General features: G+C 39.1%; 1 protein-coding gene across 5 annotated transcripts in view; it reads left to right on the forward strand.

Moving 5' to 3' along the window:
• PDK1 (pyruvate dehydrogenase kinase 1) overlaps window positions 1–25,939 on the forward strand; it is a 1,069,548-nt gene that overhangs the window by 79,278 nt on the left and 964,331 nt on the right. For 4 of the 5 annotated variants that reach the window (XM_044075547.1, XM_044075543.1, XM_044075544.1 and 1 more), the window contains exon 2: window positions 7,587–7,728. The exons of the other annotated variant lie outside the window; for it this stretch is intronic. In XM_044075547.1, the coding sequence (XP_043931482.1) occupies window positions 7,587–7,728 (142 nt within the window). The remainder of the gene's footprint in view (window positions 1–7,586; window positions 7,729–25,939) is intronic. 5 annotated transcript variants of the gene reach the window in all.

A 25,939-nucleotide genomic window follows, 5' to 3' on the forward strand; every position in this document is an offset into this window, starting at 1 on the left:
ATTCAGCCAGTGCCACAACAAGAGCAGGGACAAGGATTTTACTCAAGACTTTTCTTAGTACCAAGAGAGGACAAAGCAAGGAGACAAATTCTGGACCTGTCTATTCTAAATACTTTTCTGGACGTTCCGAAATTCAAAATGTTGACTCTGCAGCAGCTTCTGCCCATGCTGGGCAAGAAGGCTTGGCTTGTAACTTTGGACCTCAAAGAGGCATACCTGCATGTCCCAATCAGATAATCTTGCAGAAGATACCTCAGATTCATAGCTATATACCAAAAAAATACCAGACAGACTGTAGAAAACGAAAAAGTACAAAGAAAGCAGCCCCACAGAATCCGGTATATTACAATTATAGTAATTCCAATAGGTGAAGGTTTTCACAAATACAATAGTTCTGTTTAAAACGTTAGAACTTTTATTTGTACACAAGCACTTTCGGAAGGCTTTGTATCCTTCCTTCTTCAGACAAAACACTCCATTGTAGATTGGTTCTCACTTGAGTCCCATATAGAGTAACATATTTTATGTTATCCACCATTAAAAAACAAATAGTTATCTGGTTTTAAAGTTCAAAATAAAAGTAAATACAAGCAAATACAAGCCACAGGACAAGATTTAATAATCGGGTACTCCAAAAGTTCTGTTCTACAAGCTTAGGTCGTCCTACATGTTTTATTGTAACAACTAAATTTCAAAACAATATATATGTTCAAACCTATAATGAATATATATTGATGGTATGCTAGTATCAAATCTTACATATTGTCCATTCATTTAATAAAATATATAAGATGTATGGTTATATTGGACCTAATATTATCTATATTAAATATTAATATTATAATAAATACTATAATAAAAATGTATCAAAACCTACTATCTAAACTTTAAAAACCAAAGTTACATATATTAATTCTATAGTCTAAATATATTATTGATTATGTTATAGAAGTTCTAAATTTAAAGGTTTATAAACCCCCCCCACAACACGAAAGGGTATGTATATATCTCATTGGACATAAAGCTAATTGATATGTCCATATATATTTAAGTCGTATGTTAGATCTAGACAAGAACAAGTATAGGTATTAATACTAATATGATTTATCCTTCTTATTGTTGTTATAACTATTACCTTCTTAATGCTAAATGTTTTAATATGCAAGTTAAAGAGATTGATTCATTTAAACCAGGGGTAATGTGTGTCCCCGTTCTTACTATTTAATAATGTCACCTTCAAAAAACATGTCGCCTGGTACACTAGATACCAGGACGACATGTTTTTCTTATGGAAAGGCCCCTTGGATGAAATAGCATCCTTCATTGAGGATATGAAGACACTTACTAGTTTCTTGGACTTCACATATGAAGTCCATAATAATGAAATTAGTTTTTTGGACATAATGCTAAGTAAAGATATTACGGAGTCCAGATTCATTTTATGGTGGATAACATAAAATAGATTGACTTGTATCGCAATTTATAAGTACTTTATTTTAGCTGATGTCATAGGGAGAGACGTTTAGTTAGGAAGTAATAAGGATTTGTGTAAAATATTTTACATTTTTTAACTATATTTTTACTACAATGTAACAACATTAAGCAGATAACATATGTTAGCGACTCTTTGATGTAATTCCTGATGTTTAGTTGTGTCATGCACAACTTGAATTTATGCACTTTAAAGTTAATAAGTAATGCGGTTTTAACAATTTTTAAAAAAAGATGGTTCTCACTTCTGATGTCATTAATTAATTAATTGGGACTTTATTTAAGTGAGAACCAATCTACAATGGAGTGTTTTGTCTGAAGAAGGAAGGATACAAAGCCTTCCGAAAGTGCTTGTGTACAAATAAAAGTTCTAACGTTTTAAACAGAACTATTGTATTTGTGAAAACCTTCACCTATTGGAATTACTATAATTGTAATATACTGGATTCTGTGGGGCTGCTTTCTTTGTACTTTTTCAGATTCATAGCTGGCTCAATGCACTACCAATTCTCTGCACTGCCCTTTGGCTTATCTACTGCGCCCAGGGTCTTCACAAAATGCTTAGCACCAGTAATTGCATTTTGCAGACAAAGAGGAATTCAAATATATCCCTACTGGGATGACTGCCTTATTCAAGCAGAAAACAAAGACATTCTACTAAAGCATTTGGCGTTTGAAAAAGATTACTAATTTACCTAGGGTACACAGTAAACGAAAAGAAATCAAAACTAGTACCCTCTCAAGAGATAATATTCCTGGGTGCAAGCTTAAATACAACTGCCCAGATGGCTTATCTCACGCCAGACAAACCAAGACAACTGACTTCTTACTTCGAAAGCATGGCAACAAAACAAAGACCCAGTTATCTGCAAGCAAAATTCTGCAGGCTCTGGGCTACATGGCCTCCTGCATTCTGCTAATTCCATATGCAAGACTGCATATGAGGAAACTACAATGGTATCTAAAAAGTGTTTGGACTCAACATTGCCACAGCCTGGAATCATTAATTTCACTCATTCCCTGCCAGCAACAGGAGTTTCGATGGTGGGCACAGGCCTGTCACCACAACAAGGGACAGCCATTCACTTTACCCACAGCCAGGCAGACACTAACAGATGCATCAGATTATGCCTGGGGGGCCCACATGGCATGAAAATGTATTCAGGGCACATGGCCCCCAAGCCAAAGGCATCTTCACATCAATCAAAAAGAGATGCTAGCTGTACAAAATGCCCTGACAGCCTTCAAGGACCTACTTCATCCTGGACAGCTGCTGATAAAGATGGACAACACCACAGTCATGTGGTACATAAACAAGCAGAGGGGCACACATTCCTACCCCCTCTGCAGACAAGCCATGATTTTGTGGAACACAGCATTGACCTACCAAGTACACCTGCAAGCACAATTCCTGCCAGGAAAAACAAATGCTCTGGCAGACGAACTAAGCAGAAACCTCATGGATCCTCACGAGTGGAAACTAGACCCACAAATCTTCAGCATGATAACAAGGAAATGGGGATGCCCAAACATAGATCTTTTTGCCTCCCCTCACAGCTGCCAACTTCAGAGATTCTGCACAAGGACTTATCACAAACAAGCATGGAAAGTGGATGCCTTGTCATTCAGCTGGAACAACCTTACAGTATATGCCTTTCCTCCACTGCCTCTCCTCCCCAAGGTACTCCTAAAGGTCAGACAAGAGAAGCCACAAATTATACTAATTGCCCCAGATTGGCCACGTCAACACTGGTACCCAGTCCTTAGGAGCTTGTCCCAAGGCCCAGCCTGGACATTGCCTCAAATTCCACATTTACTGACCCAACGAAACAATCAGATCCTGCACAGCCAACTCAGAACCCTAAATCTAGCTGCATGGCGGATAGTGTAACCATTCGGAATACACCTCTCTCTAAAGCGGTTATGGATGTTATTTTGGAGGCCAGGAGGCCCAGCACCAGAAAATCTTATGCAGAAAAATGGAAGAAATTTTGTGCTTGGAACCAGACACAAGGAATTGACACGCTTGTCCCAAATATTCCTCAGATTTTACAATATCTAACTGAGATGCTGGACAAAGGCCTATCCTTCTCATCAGTTAAGATCCATGCCTCTGCCATTTCAGCTCAGTCCAATACAGACCCACCTATTTTTTCACATCCATTGCTTAGGCAGTTCCTCAGGGGGGCCAAAAACATAAGACCTCCAAGGAGAGCTCCAATACCTGCATGGGACCTCAATTTTGTCTTGGAAAAACTCACAATGCCTCCTTTCGAGCCAGCCAATACAGCTGAGATAAAATTCTTATCATGGAAAACAGCTCTGCTCCTAGCAATAACTTCAGCAAGAAGAGTCTCAGAGTTACAGGCTTTAATGGCTGTGGAACCTTTTATTATCTTCCATCCGGACAGGGTTTCTCTAAGGACAAACCCAACATTTATGCCTAAGGTATTGTCCAGTGTGGCTCTTAACCAAACCATTCATTTGCCTACTTTTTACCCAAACCCACAGAATAAAGGGGAGAGACTTCTGCATTCTTTGGACATACACAGACAGTTACGCTTCTACTTGGACAAAACTAAAGCTTTCAGAAAGACTGAGCAACTTTTAGTGGCATATGCTGCAGGATCATAAGGAAAGGCTATTTCAAAGCAGACTATTTCAAAATGTGTAGGACACTGCATTCGTTTCTGCTACTCACAACATGGCAAATCAGTGCCTAAGGGCATTAGACCACATTCTACCAGGGCAGCAGCCACCTCAGCAGCCTTCCTCAGAGGAGTACCAACCAAGGATATTTTGGAGGCTGCAACTTGGACTTCAGTGCACACTTTTACTAAGCACTACCACTTACCTCTTTACTCTAAATCCAGAGCAGGCTTTGCCACTGCAGTTGCAGGGCCTTATAGCCACTCCTAATTCTGTTTAGACCCAGCCGCCCAAACTCAGCTTTGGGATTCAACCCAAGTGTAATGACTGCAACAGTGAAACACGAACATAGTACAGTTGTGTACCTACCATAAATGTAGATGTTCGACTGTATTCACTGTTGCAGTCCAGGTTTACCCACACACCATCCCCCTTTCTTCGCTGGGACTTATCTGTACTTTTCTGTCCTATACAACCTATGTGGTGTATTTGCTTGTAGATGAAGGTATTGTTTATTTTAGTGCATGCTTTTATAAGCAATGTTTTTTAGCCTACCCTTTTGGGGGCAAAAAAAACTGAAGAAAATGGCGTCTGCTGCATCTTTTATACCCCTGGTGCACTGACGTCAGGGAAGAGGTGACAGCAACCGATGCTGGACCAGGACTTTGGAATTCAGGCCGACTGCGGGTAGCCTGCCAGCAGGATAACCCAAGTGTAATGACTGCAACAGTGAACACACTCGAACATCTACATTTACGGTAGGTACACAACTGTACTTTCCTATGACCCATTTTTATATGTGCATTCCTCACTAGACACTAGCTGTTCAGTATTTGATTCTGCATCATCCTCTGTCTTTTGTTGTGGCCAAACTCATTCGAGTTTGCAAGGATCATCTTCATTGGTGGATCCAGTTGAACAACGTTTCCCTAGGCCATCCTTTTATTCTTTCCTCTTCAGGAGCCACGGTGACCATGGACACCTCCCAACTGGGGTGGGGGGCATTTCTTGGGACAGACAACATGTCAAGTGTCCTAGAGATGAAAGTGGTCCTACTAGCATTGCAGGCCTTTCAAGACATTCTTCATCTGGAGACTATTGCTATGCAAACTGACAATATGACTATGGTCTGATACATCAATAGACTGGGGGAACCCATTCTTACCCCCTTTGTTGAGAGGCTGTGAGAGTGTGGCAGTAGGCTATCTCTTCCAGCCACTTTCTAGTGGCAACACACATACTGTGGAAGTCCAGCATTTTAGCAGACAAACTCATCACGTCCTTTCTGATGCCTCATGGGTAGTCTCTCAATTAGTTGGTGGTGGAGAGGATTTTCCATTATTGGTGCCATTTCTCCCCGCAACAGCAAGTGCAGCAGATTCTTTTCCCTAATCCCCCCATCAGGGGACTCACTGAGACATGCACTAGTTCACATTTGACCCTCTGGTCTCCTTTTTGCTTATACCCTGATACTTCTGATCAGCAAAGTCTTCGGGAAAGCACTTTGGTTGAAGAGCATAGTTATCCTCATTACCCCATTTTGGCCTTGTCAAGTGCGGTTCCCCTTCTTTTGGTCTCATCTTTGCTATTCTCCATGGATATTGGACCCCTGTTCAGACTTGCTTTTGCATTCCACTGGGATGGATCATCGGACATCCCAGGCCTCAAATTGACTGCATGCTTTCTCCAATTCCACTGATAGCTAGACAGCCAAGGCTTTCCTTCCCAGTGTGACAGATAATTCTGTCTTTCTACAAGGCCTCTACAAGAAAGATTTACAAAAGTAAATGGAAAAGATGGTCTTTTTGGGCTATTCAGATGGAATTGGACCCCTTCACTGCTCCTACCAGTGTAGTCTTAAAATTCTTAGCATCTGTTTTCAAGACAGAGCTTGTTTTTCTACTAGCAAAATGCAGTTGGCAGCCATATCTAATTTTCACTCGGGTGAAAATGCTTCCTCAGCTTCTTCAAACTTGTGCAAGGCCTTTCTTAAAGATACTTTCTTGCTTAGGCCCCCCAGTGAAGGACCCGTCACCCTTCTGGGATTTGACAGTGATGCTGCAAGGGTTAACTTGGAAACCTCTTGAACCATCAGCTAAGTCTGATTGATTTAAAATTTTTGTCATGGAAAACAGCCTTTTTGTTAGCCATTGCATGTGCAAGATGAGTTTCTGAGCTCCAGGCTCTCTTTTCCAAATCTCCTTACCTTATTTTTCACAAAGACAGGGTCACCTTATGAACAAATCCATCTTATTTTATTTTTGCTGATTTATACTGGTTGCATTTGTCCACTTTGAAGACTTTGTGCATTTGCTGTCCTGTGTATTTTCACTGCAAGACAGGTAATATAGAAGAAATAAAATGTATAAAATGTAATTTCCTACAGTGACATGTTGACTGGGTCTCTTTGTATTTATAGGGTACAGTTTATTGTAATAACTGATGTATCTTAATATCAGTTTGTTTAGGACATCAGGTTCTGACTGGTATGGGATACTGTCATCATTCCTGCCATTTCCCTATGACCCTACTTAGTTCTGTCCATGCCCACCGTTACATCAGGACCAAATGCCCCTGAAGGCATTCTGCAGTGAGCTGTAGGGCAGCTTTCCTGGCCATTGAACTAAGAGAGGATTTATCTCTCCTCTCTGGTCTCCATCTGCAGTCAGTCCAGGCAGCCCTAAGCAGGTATATGCACCTTTTTACACAGATAAGGCTAAGGTAGGCCAAGGTTTTCACAGGCCTGTTCTAAGTTTTTCTTGAACGGTAGTCAATGCTTCATCAGGTTTCACTGCAAAATGATAGTAACTAGCTCCAATACTCCCCTCCTGGGATTATAGAGCAGGACAGTATCCCAAGCTGATTTCACTGGTGCCCAGTGTACTTATTGAATCTGGGCCATCAATAGTGCAACCTGTACGCTAACCTATATGATGTTTAAATTAAAACAAATGAAAAATGTGGTAGCTGAAATCCGGGTCGTTTGGATCTGTCTGATTATGCAGTTGGACTACACAGGTTCTGCTTCCTTGCCTCTTCTCTCTTCTCTAGCTGCCCCTCCAAACATTATCTTCCACCAGTAGTCTCTTTGATGGTCCTTCCACTTAGTTTAAGACCACATACTTTTTTATGCCAAGACATGCTCACAGTATTCTTTTATCAGTTTTGTGTTTTGCCCGTCATTAAATTAAGTAATTTCTAAATGATGAAACCTTATGTGGATTGTCATGTAATGTAATACGAGATTATAACATGGCTAGTTTTCTTGCAGCCCTTTTAATGTGTTAACACATTTTTAAACAAGAAAGATCTTTTTTTGAATGAGTTAACACTTTCGAGATATTGCAGCAAAAAGTCTTTGAACATTTTGTATTAATTTCAAATTCAGTGTAACTTTGTAAACATGCTGCACTTCATTCTTTCTTGAAAATGTTATTATATTGTAGGATCTGAAAATGCTTGTGAGAAGGCCTCATTTCTATTTTTGCGTCAAGAATTACCTGTAAGATTGGCAAATATAATGAAAGAAATCAGTCTGCTTCCTGACAACCTTCTGAAAACAACTTCAGTTCAACTAGTGCAGAGCTGGTAAGTCACTAATGTGATTTATTTAAAATAAAAATGCATATACCTTATTTGATAACAAACCATTGAAGAAATCCATGGATTCCAGAAAGTAGGCCACACCATTAGGAGTTAGAATAGTGTTGGAAAGTACAGCCCTGAGTGTTTGTAACTGGCCCTACTCTTTTCCATAAAAATCAGTCAACTGAATTAAATTATTAAACATGCTGTTTAGCAAGTCATTTATCTGCCTTAACTGGCAGCATGGACTTTAGTAAGATGTATGGAAGCCAAGTGTTCTTTTGCAGTACCTCTAGCTCTGTAGAGTGATAAAGCCCTGACATAGGACCCATATGACTTGAGTTTGAATATTGTTTTGGTTTGTTAGATGAGCTGTAAAGGGAAGAATGGAAGTGAGGGCCTGACAGCAACTCACATATCTTGATGAGAAGGAGTGCTGGCTTCTAATTAACTGATCATCATCATGGAAGCAGAGGCTTGTGCAACATCAGAGTGGAAATGAACAGGTATATGGGCTTGGTGATACTGAGCCAGTGATAGTAATCCTCATTAGCATGTGGGTTGAGACATCTGTAAGTTTGGAGGTTGTATAAGATGACCTGAAGTGACATGGGTGCTCATATCAGCCACCAGGGGAAGGATTAGGAAGTCATTGCCCTCTAGTTGAGTGAACAAACTGCTTATGTTGTTGACTGTATGATGGCCCCTCTTTTCATCTCTTGCCTTCATGCTGGTAACTTCTCAGTGGTGAAAAAACAAATAAGATTAAGACTGATAGATACAGGCTTTATGTTACACACACACACACACACACACACACACACACACACACACACACACACACACACACACATACACACACATACACACCCCATATAGAGTAATATATGTGTCAAGACTTGCACCCATATATAGTAATGTATGTGTCAAGACTTGCACCCATATATAGTAATGTATGTGTCAAGACTTGCACCCATATATAGTAATGTATGTGTCAAGACTTGTACCCATATATAGTAATGTATGTGTCAAGACTTGCACCCATATATAGTAATGTATGTGTCAAGACTTGCACCCATATATAGTAATGTATGTGTCAAGACTTGCACCCATATATAGTAATGTATGTGTCAAGACTTGTACCTATATATAGTAATGTATGTGTCAAGACTTGCACCCATATATAGTAATGTATGTGTCAAAACTTGCACCCATATATAGTAATGTATGTGTCAAAACTTGCACCCATATATAGTAATGTATGTGTCAAGACTTGCAATAACTCTGGGAGTCATGCCGTCCATTGGAAGATATTGGAGTCTGTCCAGTTCATGAGTGTGAGGTGGTCATTTGTTAATGGAGATTCAGGAATAAAGAATGTGGGAATAAAGGTAATGAATTCGATATAAGTGAAATGATATGGCTTTCATCATTGGTCAGTTAGTGTCCTGTGTTCTTTATAGGATTTCTGAGTTGGCTTTGAAAGAAAGGATTGTGTAATTTTTAGTTGCTTGTAACTGGCTTTTCCAGAGAATGTTGTTAACTTGTGTGGTTGACCTGCTCACCAAACAAAGTGGGCTTCATTTGTTTGAATCTGTCCTGGCCTGATAATTTCTAGTATTTTTATTGTATACCTGTGAAAGTCCGTGCTGGTCTGTGCAGTAACCTCAGTGTGTACACAATAGACTCCCGTATTAAAATACTATCACTGAGTGGATATCAGCTCACCTACCGTGAGTGCAGGGAAGTGTGGTTATTTGTATATCTCTCAAGTGTACATAATGGTTTGGAAACTAAAAATAAAGACATTTTATTTATTAGGGAAAAACATGTTATGATGAGCAAAGTCTGATCTAACACTGAAAAGGTACATTTGAAATAACACTAGGAGTGATGTCTTGGCATCAGCACTGCTCAATAAAACTTTTCCAGGCTGTCTTTTTCTGTCTCCCACCCCTCAATGCATGCACGACTCTGTACTGTCATTTCCCATTTTTTTTTCTGACAGTAAAAACTGTAAAGGTGAAACAAATGACTCTTGGTTTCCTGTCAGAAGTTAAGATGCTCTTTGAAAGAAATTATTCTAGTTGTAAGTACAGTAGGACCCCAGTAAACTGTGTTGTGGTTAGTCAGGTTGTGGTAATCTGTGGGTGCTACTAACAACAAAGTGTGCTAGTGCAAATTGCTTAAATCCTGTACCAGTGACCACATAGGTGTACAGTACCTAAAAAGCTGCAGCACTCCTGTGTGCGCTGTTTGTTTAATGTATTTGCTCTAGTTCTGTCACTAAATCAGATCAGTAACAATTCTTTTACTGCTCCATGTCTCTTAAAACTTTTGATTTGGTGATAGTGATATCATACCTCTGTCACTATATTTTGGTCCATGCTTGACAGAAAAACAAGAGATGATGAAAAAAAGTTAACTCCCGTTTAGCTAGCATAATATCACTTGATATGGTCCTGTCATCCCTGTGAATTGGCTTACGTAGAGCAAAGCCTGTTTGACAAACTTGTAATGTTGCTTCTGATTAATGACAAAATTGTGATGATCTCAGTAAAGAAATAGTGCAGGAGTGCCCTAGCTGTTTTGGTACTAAATGTCAGTTACCAGTGGTGTACCACAGGGCTCAGTTTAGGGCCCTCTACTATTTGGCATATATTTCTCAGACCTTCAGGCCACCACTGGGCCTATGATTAGCAAAGTTTGCAGATGACTGTAAATTGGATGTTATTTAATCTTCAACTGACTCACAATTGCTCCAAGAAGGCTTAAACCATGTTAACAATTGGTGCAAGGACAGTGGTCTCAAATTCTCAAATTAAATGTAAAAAAAAAAAAAAGAAAGAAAAGGTAGTATAGTTAATTTTGGTAAACAACTGTTTCACTTACCATACAGGAGACACTGTTGTAAGGCATCTGGGTTCTCTTGCTGATAATTCCTTATCATTCGGCCATCATGTCTCTACAGTAGTACAGAAAGCCTTTTATCTGCCCCATCTAATTTCCAAAGGCATCTCCACTAGAGTCTTAATTTCCCTTTACTCATGTTTTAAAAGACCTATTGTTGAATATAACACACCTTTTGGCATGTATTCATCTAAACATGTCATGCAACTTGAGAGACCTCATAACTACAAAGATTAGTGGCCTCAAAAAATTTAGTTAACAAGAGAATGTCGGTCTTTCGGGTCTGTATCACGTTATCGAAAACCCAGATCATCGAATGCTAAAAGACCAACACGTATAGCGCAAACTACTGTAACGGCGAACATACAAAACTGCAAAACGTCGAAGTGTCATGGTTGGCACATCTGCGGTATAGCTGCGTAAGGTAAGTGTGCGATAGTTACGGACCTTAGGGTTAGGGTATGGGTTAAGGTAAGTGCATAGATAGGTAATGTATGTAATGTTTAGTGTAGGGTTAGAAGTAGGGTTTTGTTAACTGTATGTGTGTGGATTATTTGTTTTTTTGGGTATATGTCTATAGGGTAAGTGTGCGATAGTTATGGACCTTAGGGTTAGGGTGCGGGTTAAGGTAAGTGCATAGATAGCAATGTATGTAAGGTTTAGTGTAGGGTTAGTAGTAGGGTTTGGTTTGTGTATGTATGTGTTTTATTTATTATGTTTGGATATGTAGTATGTAGCGCATGGTGGTGTTGGCCGACTATGATAGTTTGAGATTTGAAAATTCGCGGTATAGGGTGTTCGGCGTATTTGCGGTTCGGGCTGTGTGTCGGTGTTGTGTTCGATGATACGGGTTTTCGATAACGTAATATAGATCTGGTCTTTCTGTGTACTCAGTCTCGTACTGACTCCTCTTTAAAGATGTGTGTCTAGCCTTTCGTGCCATGAAGGATTCAGTCCTACTTGATGATCTATTCCTTCCCAGAAATAATGATACAGCAAATACTTGGTTAAAGGAATTAAACCTTCATTGGCAGATAAATAAGACACATTGGCTTGATAGATTCATATTCCAACGTATCCCTCACCTCTGGAACAAACTTCCACTAAATGTCAAGCACTAGCACTCTTGCTACCTTCAAGGTAACGATAAAAAGAATTCCGTGGAAACACCAATGCAATATGGAGTCTCATAGTGTATACTCAAAGAACTTTAATAAAATAATCCACAGTAAAATACAGATATGTGCTTTTGTCTAACATAGACTTCATCAAATAAAGTGTAACTTCTACAAGTCCCGCAAGTGTATACTTATTTATATATGTATACATATATATATATATATATATATATGCTAAGTCGCACAATAAAACACACACACACACCTACTTTTTGAATTATATCCATATAAAGTAACATCCAAATAAACATCCACTGTGATATAAAATTTACAATAAAAATATGCAGTGATTGTTTGAAAGTTAATTGCATTCTAATTCATAATGTTAAACGATGTCCAAAATTATAAACATTTAATCACCATAATTCTAACAGTCTGTATATTTTTACTGTTCTACACTGAAAAGTGAATGCAAGCTTACTTTCATATGCTTTCATTTTAAACAAACTCTGAATAGAAATAATTTCATTAAGGCCTGGGGATACCGTGGTATTTAAAGGGTCTATATCACAGTCGAAGTTCCGTAACTCCGAACACCTAATGGTCGAACCATTATGTTCGAAGTTAAAAATGTTGACTGTGGGGGAAAAAAATGGACAACAAAATAAATTGTTGTAACCGGGGCAAGCCCCCCTGCACCCCCCACTACTTAAATATACCAACTGCAAGATTGCACCACATTGAACAAAATGGAAATCCCTGCTTATGGAGATTTTCATTCAAACGCTCGAACTTTTACAAATTTGAACGTATGGTCTCGACCAAATGTGGTTCGAACTTATAAAAGTTTGACTACATGATAGGAACCCGTATTTAAATGTATCTGCCGCCACATTTTGCACTGCTCTAATATACTTTTCCAAGGACCACTCCTTGGGCTCCTTTCTAAGATGGTAAAAAGAAAATGATGCATAAAATAATCTTTGATGTGTTTATAAAGTGCATTTGTAATTTTTTCTTTTTAATTTCATAATTGTGTTTGTATACGTGATCTTTTATTCTCTGCTCTGTTTTTCCAATATAAAAACAGCTACATAATTGACACATTGCTACACATTTAATCCCATTGGTGTTGCAATTAAATTTTCCTTGACTGTTAAATTTTTCTCTTATTTCTATTGTATTTCCAGTGTAGATAAATTGACACTGCTTACATGCCCCGCACTTATTCATTTTGACGTTAATGATAGATTTTTTGTCTCTCATCATGTTGTCAAATAAATTTTTAAAACTCACTCCTTTTTTTGTATATAATCTGAGAACTAGTCTGTAACTTCACTTAATACTATATCATTAGCTATAAATTGCCAATTCTTGTGCAGTATTTGAAAAATTTCAGCACTGTCCACCGAATATGTAGTGATAAACGCTTGACTGAAATTGGCCTCTATGTTGTTAATTTGATTGTTTACATGTACGATGTTGCATTTATTGGAGTTTGAAATTTGAACTTTGTAACAATGTGCTGCCTGCCTTCAGTCACTAACAATGTTGGCTCCTGTAGGGGGACATAAACACCATTTAATCTTTTCTTTATGACTTCCTTTTTTAAAGAATTTATAAGGGCTAATGGGTAGCCTCTATTTAAAACATATTGCACAACAGATCACATTCTTTCAGTAAATCATTATAGTTTGACACCATCATTGCCGCTCTTACCAGTTGCCCTTTACCACCACTCATTTTTGATGAGGGGGTTGGTTGCTGGTGTAATGCCAGAACGAATTTGAGTAGGTGGGCTTTCTATATATTTAAGATGTAAGCCTTTTTTTATCATTAACTTTGGTTAGCTTCACATCCAAGTATGCTACAGATTCCACTCCTACATTATGTGTAAATTTTAGAAATGGGGTTGTGCCATTGATGTGGTTGATACATTAATTAATTTTCTCCACCTCATCTCTCCATGCCAGAAGTATAACATCCCAAGAATCGTGCATACATACTCCACAATTCATTGTATTGACTGTTAAAAATGAACTTGTCTTCCTAGTAAACCATAATAATGTTTGCATGAAACGGTCCACTGTCCGCTTCCATAGCTGTACCCTTCTGCTGGTAAAACTAATAGCCTTCAAAATGTATATAGTTATTGTGAAGTACAACATCCATCAGTGCACTGAGGATATTTGTATTTGTTTTATATTGTAGTAAATGCAAGCCATGGACTAGATATTAAGAGAATCATCTTAAACCAATATTGTGCAGTATACAGCTAAAGAGGTCTTGGATATCAGTGGTAAAAAAAATTGCATCAGTAATGTTATCTAACTGATTACAGCTTATTAAAAATCCCATGAGTCCCTTGCATAGATGTTTTATATTATAGACCTCATTTTTCAGTTGATAGTCTATAAATCTAGCTGTAAAGCTAGTTTTTGAAGTGCCTGTGTCCACTATCGGATAAAATGTTGGGCCTTCAATGTTTTTGTGAATTTTTGGCACTCCAGAAATTGTAGGAATTCTGGGTTCCTTCACACTTGAAATTAAATTCAACTGGACTGATCTGTTCTTGCATAAGCATATCATAAAGTTGGATATAATTTTTGATAAGAAAAGTGTATCTCATTAATGGAGACTTCACAATAGGTGTCTTCATGTAACAGATTAAACATACTCTGCATGTAATCAAACTGATTCATTACAACTAGTCCGCCACCCTCGTCCGGGTGCATGAACCGTAAATTGTTGTCTTGTTTAAGTTCGTACATCTTGTACTGGAGCTTGCTAATTTTGTGCCATGGGAACAAAGGTTGCAAATTTGATAAGTGCCAAATGGCCATCTCACACACTTTTTCAGGTAGCCCAAGGCTGGGTGAAGATCTGGATTGAATGTACTTGGTGTTCATACTTCACATTTATCAGTATCAAAATCTTCATTTTCACCCATTAACAAGTTTAAATTTAATTCTCTAGTATGTAATTTCAGTTCACAAATGAATTTTGTGATGTCCACTCTCTCTGCTGGCACAAATGAAAAGCCCCTACTCTACAATTTAGCATGTAGACTAGTAATGCTGAAGGTGCTATAATTATAAATTTTAAAGTCATTAAATGAGTTAAATACTACAAGACAGTTTTCAGAGACGGTCACCGTCTTTGTCTACGTTTGTTCCTCCTGTTCCCTCCCCTCAGGTATGGATTCTCGTTACATGGAAAGTATCCTCTGAATTGTTGTACTTCCTCTTGTTCTGTAAGCAGCCCAGGCATCTGGGGGGGGGGGGGGAACTCGAAAGGGTGGTTGTCTACATTGTAATCTTCATCATGAAAATTATGTTGAGTGGATAATTGTGCAAATTGATGTCCATCGTCATAGTTCACCTGGTTTTGGCCTTTCTGTGGTTGTGGATATGCCCTACATTCCGAGTAGTCCTTACGGTCCCAGTCTAGCTTTTTCAACTTTCGTTGCTGTATTTTTGAACAGAAATTGTCCATTTCAGAAAAAATGGAAATACACTTTGTTGTGTTCGTAGGTAGGTACTAGGCTATTGGCCTAAGGGCCTATATAGGCCTAGCCAAATGGTACCCTGGCTTTTGCCGGCCAAGAAAATTTTCCTGTGCCCCTGTCAAGCAGAGCCACAGAAGTGATCCCTGGGGTGAATTTCCTATCTCCCATCCAATCAAGATATTTCTTGAAGAGTGCTAATGAGGAGCTTTGTTTGATATAGATAGGTAGTAGTTTATATAGATAGGTGTAGTCATTGTATAAAAGATCCTTCATAACAGCTTTATCCAACTTCTTGATGACAACATGCAATGACTCCATCTCGCTCAAATTTTGTTTGATTCAGAGTTCTATGAGATCACAGCCATGTTGATCAAACATGGCTAATAGCTCTTGTTGTAAAAGAGAATGCTGTAATAGATAGTTAGGAATTTCTAGGCTGTAAGACCTTTTACAACCCACTGTGTTTTAATGGATTCTTTGAAGTAAAAATTCTCCTGTTGCAATTTCAGATATTTTAACAGTTTTTTGTGAAAATCAAAAAGCTGCTGATCCAAGTTTGATACGTCTAATGTACTCAGTATACTAAATTCCACTGGTTTATTAAGCCACGTGTCAAGATTAAAATAATCTCCACTACCACCAAGAGAACTGGAAGGTTGTGAAATTTGCTCAGCTTCCTCTGTGCTGGTGTAATCCCTTCATACTGTACAGCTCGTTGGACTTCAGGATAGCCCATGGGGTAAGGGCTGCCATAGATGTTTTCCACATTGATTGAAGGAAGCTGTTGAGTCAACTGTTACACCAGTAAAGTCAAATTGTGAATAGAGTCATTAAGGAATTCTAATTTGTTCATAGTAACAGCCCTTTGGGTTTTACAGAGTTCGCCAGATGACATAGTGAAAGGGTAACCAATCAAACAACAAAACCAAAAAATGACTAGACAATGATAGAAAGAATTCTGTGGAAACACCAATGCAGTATGGAGGCTCTTAGCATGTACTCAAAAGAACTTTAATAAAATAATCCACAATAAATACAGATAAGCGCTTTCATCTGTTGTTAACATAGACTTCATTTAACTTCCAGAAATCCCATATATATATATATATATATATATATATATATATATATATATATATAAAATATATATGGCTTGCTATCATTTTACCAATCACACCTTGCGCGAGTTAGCATTGCACCAAATTGGATAACCAAAAATAAAAACATCGACCAACACAAAAAGTGAATGTGGAAGTAGAGAATGTCAAATTCGACCCAGTTCGTCCTCGGCTGCTAATACTCTGCAACAAACGCTAAATGTTTTTGCAGGGGGGTGGTAAGCCCCCCTGCGGCTCCAACACCCCCTGCTACTTATATATACATACTCCAAAATTGCACTACAGTGAGGGAAAGGGTACATTTCCCGATCTCCACTATAGTCCGATCTGCATTAAAATGTTAAAATTCACAACAGCGAATGCTGTAGTGCACTTGCTGTTGTACATTTCAGCTATTAGTTTTTCGTTCTTATGATACTGTCAAATTGGGTGATTGGGCTAACGTAAATCGAACAAAGTCCGATTGCCGATTTCATAGTAAACATAGATACATACATGCATACATATACATATATATATATATATATATATATATATATATATATATATATATATACACACACACACACGCGCGCGATAAGACAGGTCTCCTCTTTGAATTATATCCAAGTAAAGTAACAGATCCTAATAAACATCCACTCTGCCACTCTACTGATATAAAATGTACAATAAAAATATGCAGTTATAGCTTGAAAGTCAACTGCATTCTAATTCATAATGTTAAATAATGTCCAAAATTATAAACATTTAATCACTGTAATTCTAATAGAATGTGTATTCTTAATGTTCTGCATTGAAAAATGAATGCAAGCTTACGTTTTATATGCTTTCATTTCGAGCAAGCTCTGAACAGAAATAATTTCATTAAGACCCGGGGGTACTGTGGCATTTAAATATATCTACCACCACATTTCGTGCTGCTGTAATATAAATTTCAAAGGACCACCCCTTAACTATGAAGATCGTGTGGAACATAACAACAATGCTAAATGGATAGAAGACATAAAGGAAACAAGAAGTTCAAATATACAGGATATAAAATGAGATGGAGTAACAGCCACAGAGATTGAAACAAAGTTAAGAAAAGCTCCTAATTGGAAAACCTCAGGCCCAGATGAAGTACTTAACTTCTGGCTAAAAGTATTAACATATTTCCATGAAGATTTAGCCATAAGTAAGAGCTATTTATATGTGTATCCTGAACAGACATCAGCCTGTCTAACAAGAGGAAAAACAATGTTCCTACTTAAGAACAAAGCTGCAAGCTGTTCTAAAAACTGTAGGCCAATAACTTGCCTTCTAATAATGTCTAAACTATACACTGGAATTGATGCTGGCAGAGTTTATAGTAATTTTAGAAAACTCAATCATGGCAGTAGAAGAAAACTGCAGTAAAAGAAAGTCATATGGAAAGTCATAATGGAGAACTATAAAAAGGGGAAGAATGTAAGTGTGGTATGGATAGACTGCAAAAAAACATTTGACAGTATCCCACATTGAGTGCTTAAAAGTGTATAAGTTGCACCCTACACTGATCAAGTACATTACAGCAACTATGAAACAGTGGCAAACCACTTTGCAGTTAAGCTATGATAAAGGACAGATTATTATTCCAGGAAGAAAAATTCAAAGGGGGATATTCCAAGATGACTGTCACCGCTGCTCTTCTGTCTTGCCCTTAACCCATTAAGCTGTCTGCTTAATAGATTACGGCATGGTTACAGTTTAGCTCCTAGAAAACAAAATGTAAAGACTTTTGTCTTCTTTTGCAGATTATTTAAAACTGTATAGCTCATCAGATGAGGAACTGAAAGCACAGCTGCAAGTGGTCAAAACTTTTTCAGATGCTATAAGAATGTCATTTAGTCTTGGTAAATGTGCAAAAGCAAACTTTAAAGCGGGAAAACTGCAGCATCAAGAAAACGTCAGTTTGGGACAAGAATGTGATATAACTTGAGCAAGAGGGTACGTGTAAATATTTGGGAACTGATGAAAGATCAATAATAAACCATGGACAAATGTGAATAAAACTTGGTAACGGATAATTTAGAAGATGTCTAGGAACAAAGTCCAAGCTGCAAACCAATTTGCTCTTCCTGTCTTAACTTACAGTTTTGGAATGATTGACTGGTCCCAAAAGGTGTTGGATAGGTTAGACAGAAAACCAAAAAGGATGCTTCATATTCCTCATATGTTGTTGTTGTCTTTCGGCTTTTCCCAGTTAGGGGTCGCCACAGTGGAACTCTGGTCCGCTAAAGATTGGCAGTAGATTTTCATGAACGCCGAGGTGCCAACTCGACGTTCAACCTTCAATGAAGGCACGCACATTTACACGTCTTTCGAACGCCCACCCAACCGCAGGGAGGACATGCAGACTCAACACAGAAGGCACTCCCTGTACTTCAGCTGAGAGTCGAATGGGAGAACCTCTTGCTGTGAGGCAACAATGCTACCGCTGCACCACCGTGCATACTAAGATTATATATTCTCCATCCTAAAGGAGGTATGGGTCTCCTCGAAATTTATTACATGTATAGATCTGTAATCATATGACTGCATACTTACCTGCTGACCTCACAAGACCCAAACATGAAAGTTTTGAAACATGAGGAGAATAAGCCTAAGATGACTTTCCTGCTTAGTTTAGCAGAAGCATATCAGCGTCAAGCGGGAATTGATGTCACACCAGAAGTAGATAAAAATCTGGCAGCAACTGAGTGTGCCAAAAAACAAAAGAAGAATATAAGGTGAAGGATCAGATGAGAAGGCAAGAAATGTGGAAAAATGCATAAATATAGTTGCAAGTATAGAAAACACTTGAAGCAACCTCATGTTGATCAGGATCTAATGCAAGAATGGTTAAGGAGAGGTGAATTTAAACCAAACGATGAAAGGTTAATATTGGCAGCTGAAGATAGTGGACTATACACGTTGATTTATAAAGCCCATTGAATATGTGGGAGAAACAGACAAACGTAGGTTTTGTAAAACAGAATTAGAAACAGTTGCACATCCTGTAGCCTTGTGCCCCCCCCCCACTAGTACAGTAATCCTAACTGTCCAATAGACAGTATACATTTAATAAACATCCCTGTGTCTAAATTAACCATCAAGCAGCCCTCTCAGTGCTTTCTGCCTTAGTTTGTATCACTTGGAGGCCCACCTAATGTATCTCCATACTCTAATCTGTGTACAGACTGGTTACTAATCAGCAAGTCAATGTGAAGACACACTCCCAACCTTAATAAACTTTGCTGTCTCTTCTCTCCTTCACTTTACAGGTAGTTTGAATTATTACTTACCCCCTGCTGAGGCCTTCACTGATTTCCACTGATTGCCTCTCTGATTTCTTTGCATTCCACCTGGTTTACACCCCTTGTGCTTACTCCCTCCCCAAATACAAAGTCTGTATTAGAATCCTGCTGAGCATGGAGCCATCTTTAAATTTCTAGTCTCCCACCAGGACACAAGTGCTCTTCAGCAATTACATTCTGCTTGCGGGTAAGCCATTAGACCTCAGGAATTTGTTTTAAAAGTGTTCAGATTTGTAAAGTAATACTTACTTTTTTCTCTTGTTTTGGTTGTCTCTGCCACGCTCCGTTCACCCTCGCTAACGCTCGAGCTCTCTCCGCTCCCCTGCCCCCTATAACCTCCCACCCCCACTACCTCTACATTTATAGTAATCACAGCCACATCCACAGCTCACCCTCACATCACCTCCACCAATCACAGCTCCTTAAGTCATATCTCATTATACCACACCAACTTGCTCTACACAAAATACTCCCAATCACTCTCGTTCCCACTAGGCATTTTTTACATCAGCCACACTACTTCCCCATCCACATATAGTGCAACCCTATAATTCCTATTCAGACCCCCCCACCTAGAAACAACTTAAACTTTATAACCATGACTATCACACAACTAAGTTTAGTCTGTCTTCTCATAATTCTTTACAACACCAGAAGTTATCACTCTAGCAATATCCCTAAACTTAGTAACACAACACTGCATTATGCACTCTCGTATACAGACACCAGACAGTATAATAATATCTGCCCACAGTTATTCAAGAACTACATAACAGACCAATTCAGAACTAAACACATATGCTCTCATTCCTACTCCAAAAAAACACAATACTTTCTCACACTCCTCACCAAACTCCAGTACCTGTATAACCATTTTAACTCCAGGCTCACCATAAGTGGGGATATCCACCCCAACCCAGGCCCAAATCCATCCTGTCCAACACAAACTACTCCAACACAAATGTCAGAACATAACACCCCCACTTTCTTCATCCCTGGGCAAATCAACAACAGCAGCAAAACCAACCATCTTTTAATGCTAAATAGTAATATTAGAAGTATCAAAAATAAAATACCTGAACTCCAGGCCACAATAGCACACTACTCCCCAGGCATAGTTGCTTTAACAGAAACCTGGCTAAATAAAAACATAGCTAACTCAGAAGTTCTCCCTACCGGCTACAATATCATTAGAGAAGACAGACCACTTCATAAAGGAGGCGGAACTGCCTTACTGTACAAGTCCAACTTAACTGTCCGTCAATTACCAAACTTCTACCCCTCCCCCAATAATTGGGACATACTTATCTCACAACTTCAACTTCACCCTAAAAAGGTCATCACCACAATTGTGATCTATATTCCACCTGGTAATACACCTGCTAGCCTTGAAGACTTCTTATCCTGGTGTTCTTCCACATACTCACAAGAAACCCTTATTCTGGGGGACTTCAACCTAGATTGGTTCACCTGTATATCAGAACCACCAAGTAATCTAATAAATCACAATGGCTACCAGCAGCTAGTCCAAATTCCAACTAGATGTGATAAAAAAATCTAAAAGGGGAATCCATCCTTGACTGGGTCCTAACTAACAACCCCACATTGTACCCTCACACAGGACCTGACACCTTAAGTGACCACAACATAATATACTTTATACATAGTAGAACAAGCATATGCAAAACCACTAACCATATATCCACTAGAAACACAAAAAAATTCTCTCCTGAGGCCCTCAACACTTTACTCTGTAACTGTGACTGGACCCCCCCTAAAAACCCTCCCACTTGACCAAGCTGTAGCATATTTCAACAAAACATTTCTACAACACCTAGACACTGTCGCTCCATTGCGCAAAATTAAGGTTAGAACCTCTACAAACCCCTGACTCAGTAAAGAAACCAAACAAATCCTGAAGTCCAGAAACACTGCCTGGCTTTACTATCAAAAAAACAAAGAAACACAAAGCCTAAGTACCAAAAACTGCACAACCGTGCAAAAAAATGCATTAGGCTGGACAAAAAAAAATCCTACTGCACAACATTACAAACTAAATACCAACACAACCCGCAAAAATTTTGGAAAAATGTAAACCAGCTACTAAAATCCACCCAAAAGGCTACCCCCAAACAAACCACCCCTGACACTAAAGTTCCCATTGAAACACAATTCAACTCCCACTTTGTGAACTCAATTCTATCCTTAGTATCACAGGACAGTTCCTTCCTCACTACCCCCCCAACACAAATAACACTAATACAAGCTTTACCCTCCACCACTTCAATCAAAAGCACTCCCACCTAAAATTTGATAGTCATCTCAACTTAACTATTAAAAAAGTACATGCCAAACTGGGGTCACTCTACCGTATCAAACCATTTCTTACCAACAACACAAGATCAGCCATTGCTCGCTCCCAACTTCTAGCTACCCTACTCTATGCATCTCCCATTCTGACTAATCTCAACAAAACTAAACTAAGCAAAATGGAAGCCTGCTATAACATACTTGCCCGCTTTGCTGCAAATTGCTCATATAGAACTCATCACTGTACTGCTTTGAGACAGCTCCACTGGCTTGAACTGCCCAACCTCCTAACCTACAATCAGCTCTGCCTCTGTCATTGTATCTATTACCTCCCCAATAAGTGTCCTGCCCTCAAAAACCTAGTACAACATCACTCAGCCAAAAGGCCTCTTAGATCATCAAGCAAACTACTACTAGAAGTCACCAACAGCTACAATAGCTTTGGAGATGCACTATATAGTAGTTCATTGGCTAAAAAATGGAACTCCGTCCCTACTAGCATTCAAAACACATCATACAAAGCCTCCTTTAAAGACCTAATCAGGCAACATCTCAAGCAAAGTTGGCAGTGTCATGATTGCTCCCCGGGCTAGTGAAAGCAGATAATGTATACATACAAAATCTAGAGCACTTGATAATAGTTTTCAATCTTACTCACAAACACTGGCTAATCTACAATGTATGTACTGTACCTGTGTACTATATATGTATTCTACCTATGTTCCAAATTTCAGCTGTGCACCACAAATCTATTAATTACCTTTATTTTTAAAATTAATATTTTTGTTTGTTCTCTCCACTGTAACTGTTTATGTGCCACATACCACTGTAAAAAACATGTCTGTTGTAATTTTTGTGTATACTGATCATGTCTAAATAATTTTTCTTTGTGAAGCTTTTCTCCATAGGCCTCTGCTGAAAAAGGGCCTTTTCGGCTCAGTCAGACACCCCCGGTTAACAAATGTAAAATAAATAAATAAATAAATCTTGTTGGTTGTGATATACTAATGGCAGAAGGACTGCAGACTGAAAGGCATAATAATTTGGCAAGACTGTTGCATTGGGGTTTATGCAAACATTATGGCACTGAAGTAACTGAAAAACACTGGAAGCATGAGCCACAAAGCATTATAGAAAATGATGGTATATATCACATGGGATCACCCATTACCAGCAGTTCAAAAAATAGATGCGAGAAAACCAGATACAGTAGTCCATGAAAAGAAGACAAAAGTAGCATTGATCACTGAATGTGCTACACCCAGTGTCTACAGTGTCTTATGTACAGAGAGACACAAAGTCATAAAATACCAGGATTCGCAGGCAGAAACGAGGGCAGTGTGGAAGAAGGATACCCAGACAGTTCCAGTAATAGTAGGCGCAGCAGGTCTTATAACAAAGAATTTGCAGTCGTACTTAGATATGTTACCGATACATGTAACTCCATACGAATTACAGAAGGAGTCATTACTGGGCACATTGTGGGTGCTGCAAAGAGCACTTCTGGCTAACATCAAAGATTGAAATAATACTAATTTGATGAACTTTAATCATACTTTGAATTAGGAATGGGGTCCATTCCTGTCATGGTATTAGAAACCCAAAAGTGTTGGAGAAATTAAAAGAGAAAAAGTAGATCTGTATTTATTGATGTTTTTTTCTCAGGTTCTGCCTCAGCAAGGTATTTCCTTCATTCTGGGTCTCATGGCATCTGTGATGATCTTACCAAAAAAGTAGATGTATCACTGTATAAAACCAGACTTGTACAATAAACTAAATACGAAAAACGATATAAACAAGTAGCTCTTGGAACTATGGGTAGCTGTGTTTAATCACGCAGGTATAACTTTCACAGTATACAAGCTGCTTCATCAGGCATCAGATTACACATACTACAAAACTATTTAAATACTTAAAACATTGAATCAGTTATGTAATTAAACAATATCACAGTTAATTAAATCATTAATGTAAAAACAAACAAACATACACTTTTGATCATTGAGCATGGGATGACATGCTGGACAAGCCACGCTGCTTCGCAAGGGACGGCTTGCACCTGTCACCCCTGGGATTCCGGATATTGGCAAAGGCTCTTGCCACCCCCATAGTGCCTTTTTTAGGCAAGGCTCAAATTCTAAACCTACCACCCTAGAACACAAAAAAGGAAAAAAACTAAGGGTAATGCTGCTCAATGCCAGAAGTCTAAATCTCAAAATGCACGCACTCGAGGCCCTTCTCAGTATGGAGAACATCGATGTCTGTGCTGTGACAGAAACCTGGTTCAAGGCTCCTGAGAGCACCCCAGCGCTATCAGGTTTTACCTCATATCATGCGTTCCGGCCCCAAAATCTGGACAATACCAAGAAAGGAGGGGGGGTATCCATATTCATCAAGGACACCCACACCTCAAGACTGGTGGCATTGCACAATGCATTGGAGACCATCCAGGTGCAATTAACCATAGGCAAGACTGCTCTGCAAATTGTAGCATGTTACAGGCCACCCTCACAAACTCAGGAACCTCACATGGCCTTCCTGAAAACACTAGAGGGGATAAATGTATCACCAAACACCATCATACTAGGTGACTTCAATTACCCTAATATAGACTGGGAACACTACTCAAGCCCAAACACCCTAGCCCAAAAGTTCCTGGAATTCATAAACTCAAATGCCATGGAACAACTAGTCACCATCCCCACAAGAGGAGATAACATACTTGATCTCATCATCACGAACATGGGAGCACAATGTTCAACACCGGAGGTGTACCCCTCACTGGTGAGATCAGACCACAAACTAATCTCGCTGGAGGTCCTCATCCCACCCCACCTGAAATAAAAAGACCACAGTAAAGAACTTCTCTAAAGCCGACTTCACACTTCTAAAGACTAGTGTGGTCTCCTTTAAGGCCCCGAGCGGCGGAAAACAGTACTCAAGCCGCTGAATCACTTACAAATGCCTTCTACCAGCACCTGCAGGACTGCATGGATAAGGCAATCCCAAGCAAAACAAAGACTCTTTTGTACCAAAGGCAAGCGTCCAGTCTGGTGGACCCCAGCCATAAACAAACTCTACAACAAAAGGAGGAAGCTACTACAAGATAGAGCAAAATCCTTAAAAGGTAAGACACCCTTGATCACTATAAGTAAAAAACTAAGAGCTCTCATAAAATCATCCAAAGCAAATTTCGAGAGAAAAATAGCTAAAGACTCAAAAGACAATCATAAGGCCTTCTTTAGCTATGTTAGAAACCTGGGAGGAAACTCTCAGATATGCTCAGAGCTAGTTCAAAATGATGTGAATATTACTGATCCTACAGACATTGCCAACATACTGGCTGACAGGTTCAGTGCAAACTTCTCCCCCCCAAAAGGAGAGATATCTCTACCAAACGATTGCAGCCCCCCAAACATCTCCAGCGCCCAAGTGAGAACTGCTCTCTCCAAAGCAAAAAACATAGCATCCATGGGACCTGATGGTGTCCCCGGCTGTGTGCTCCATGAACTCAATGAGGAATTAAACCCACAGCTAGGACAGCTGTTTAATCAAAGTCTTACCTCTGGATACGCACTCCAGGAGTGGCGCACTGCAACTGTGGTACCACTTCACAAAGGCGGTGCCTCCACCGACCCTGGAAATTACCGCCCATTAGCTTGACAAGCCTTATCTGCAAAGCCATGGAGAGGATCATAATGGACCTCATAAATAAAGACATAGGGAATTTGCAGACTTTGGATCCAACCCAGTTTGGCTTTGTCAAAGGCAGATCATGCCTTTTAAACTTGGTTGACTTTTTGAAACAGTCACCAAAGCCATTGATGAGGGAAAGGCAGTCCATACAGCCTACCTCGATCTGGCTAAGGCCTTGATACAATACCCCACTCGGGTATCATTGAAAAACTCATCAGCTTAAATGTCAACCCATACATC

This window comes from Protopterus annectens, chromosome 6.part1 (assembly GCF_019279795.1).
Source record: "Protopterus annectens isolate FY-2018-M chromosome 6.part1, PAN1.0, whole genome shotgun sequence".
Classification (NCBI taxonomy): domain Eukaryota; kingdom Metazoa; phylum Chordata; order Ceratodontiformes; family Protopteridae; genus Protopterus; species Protopterus annectens.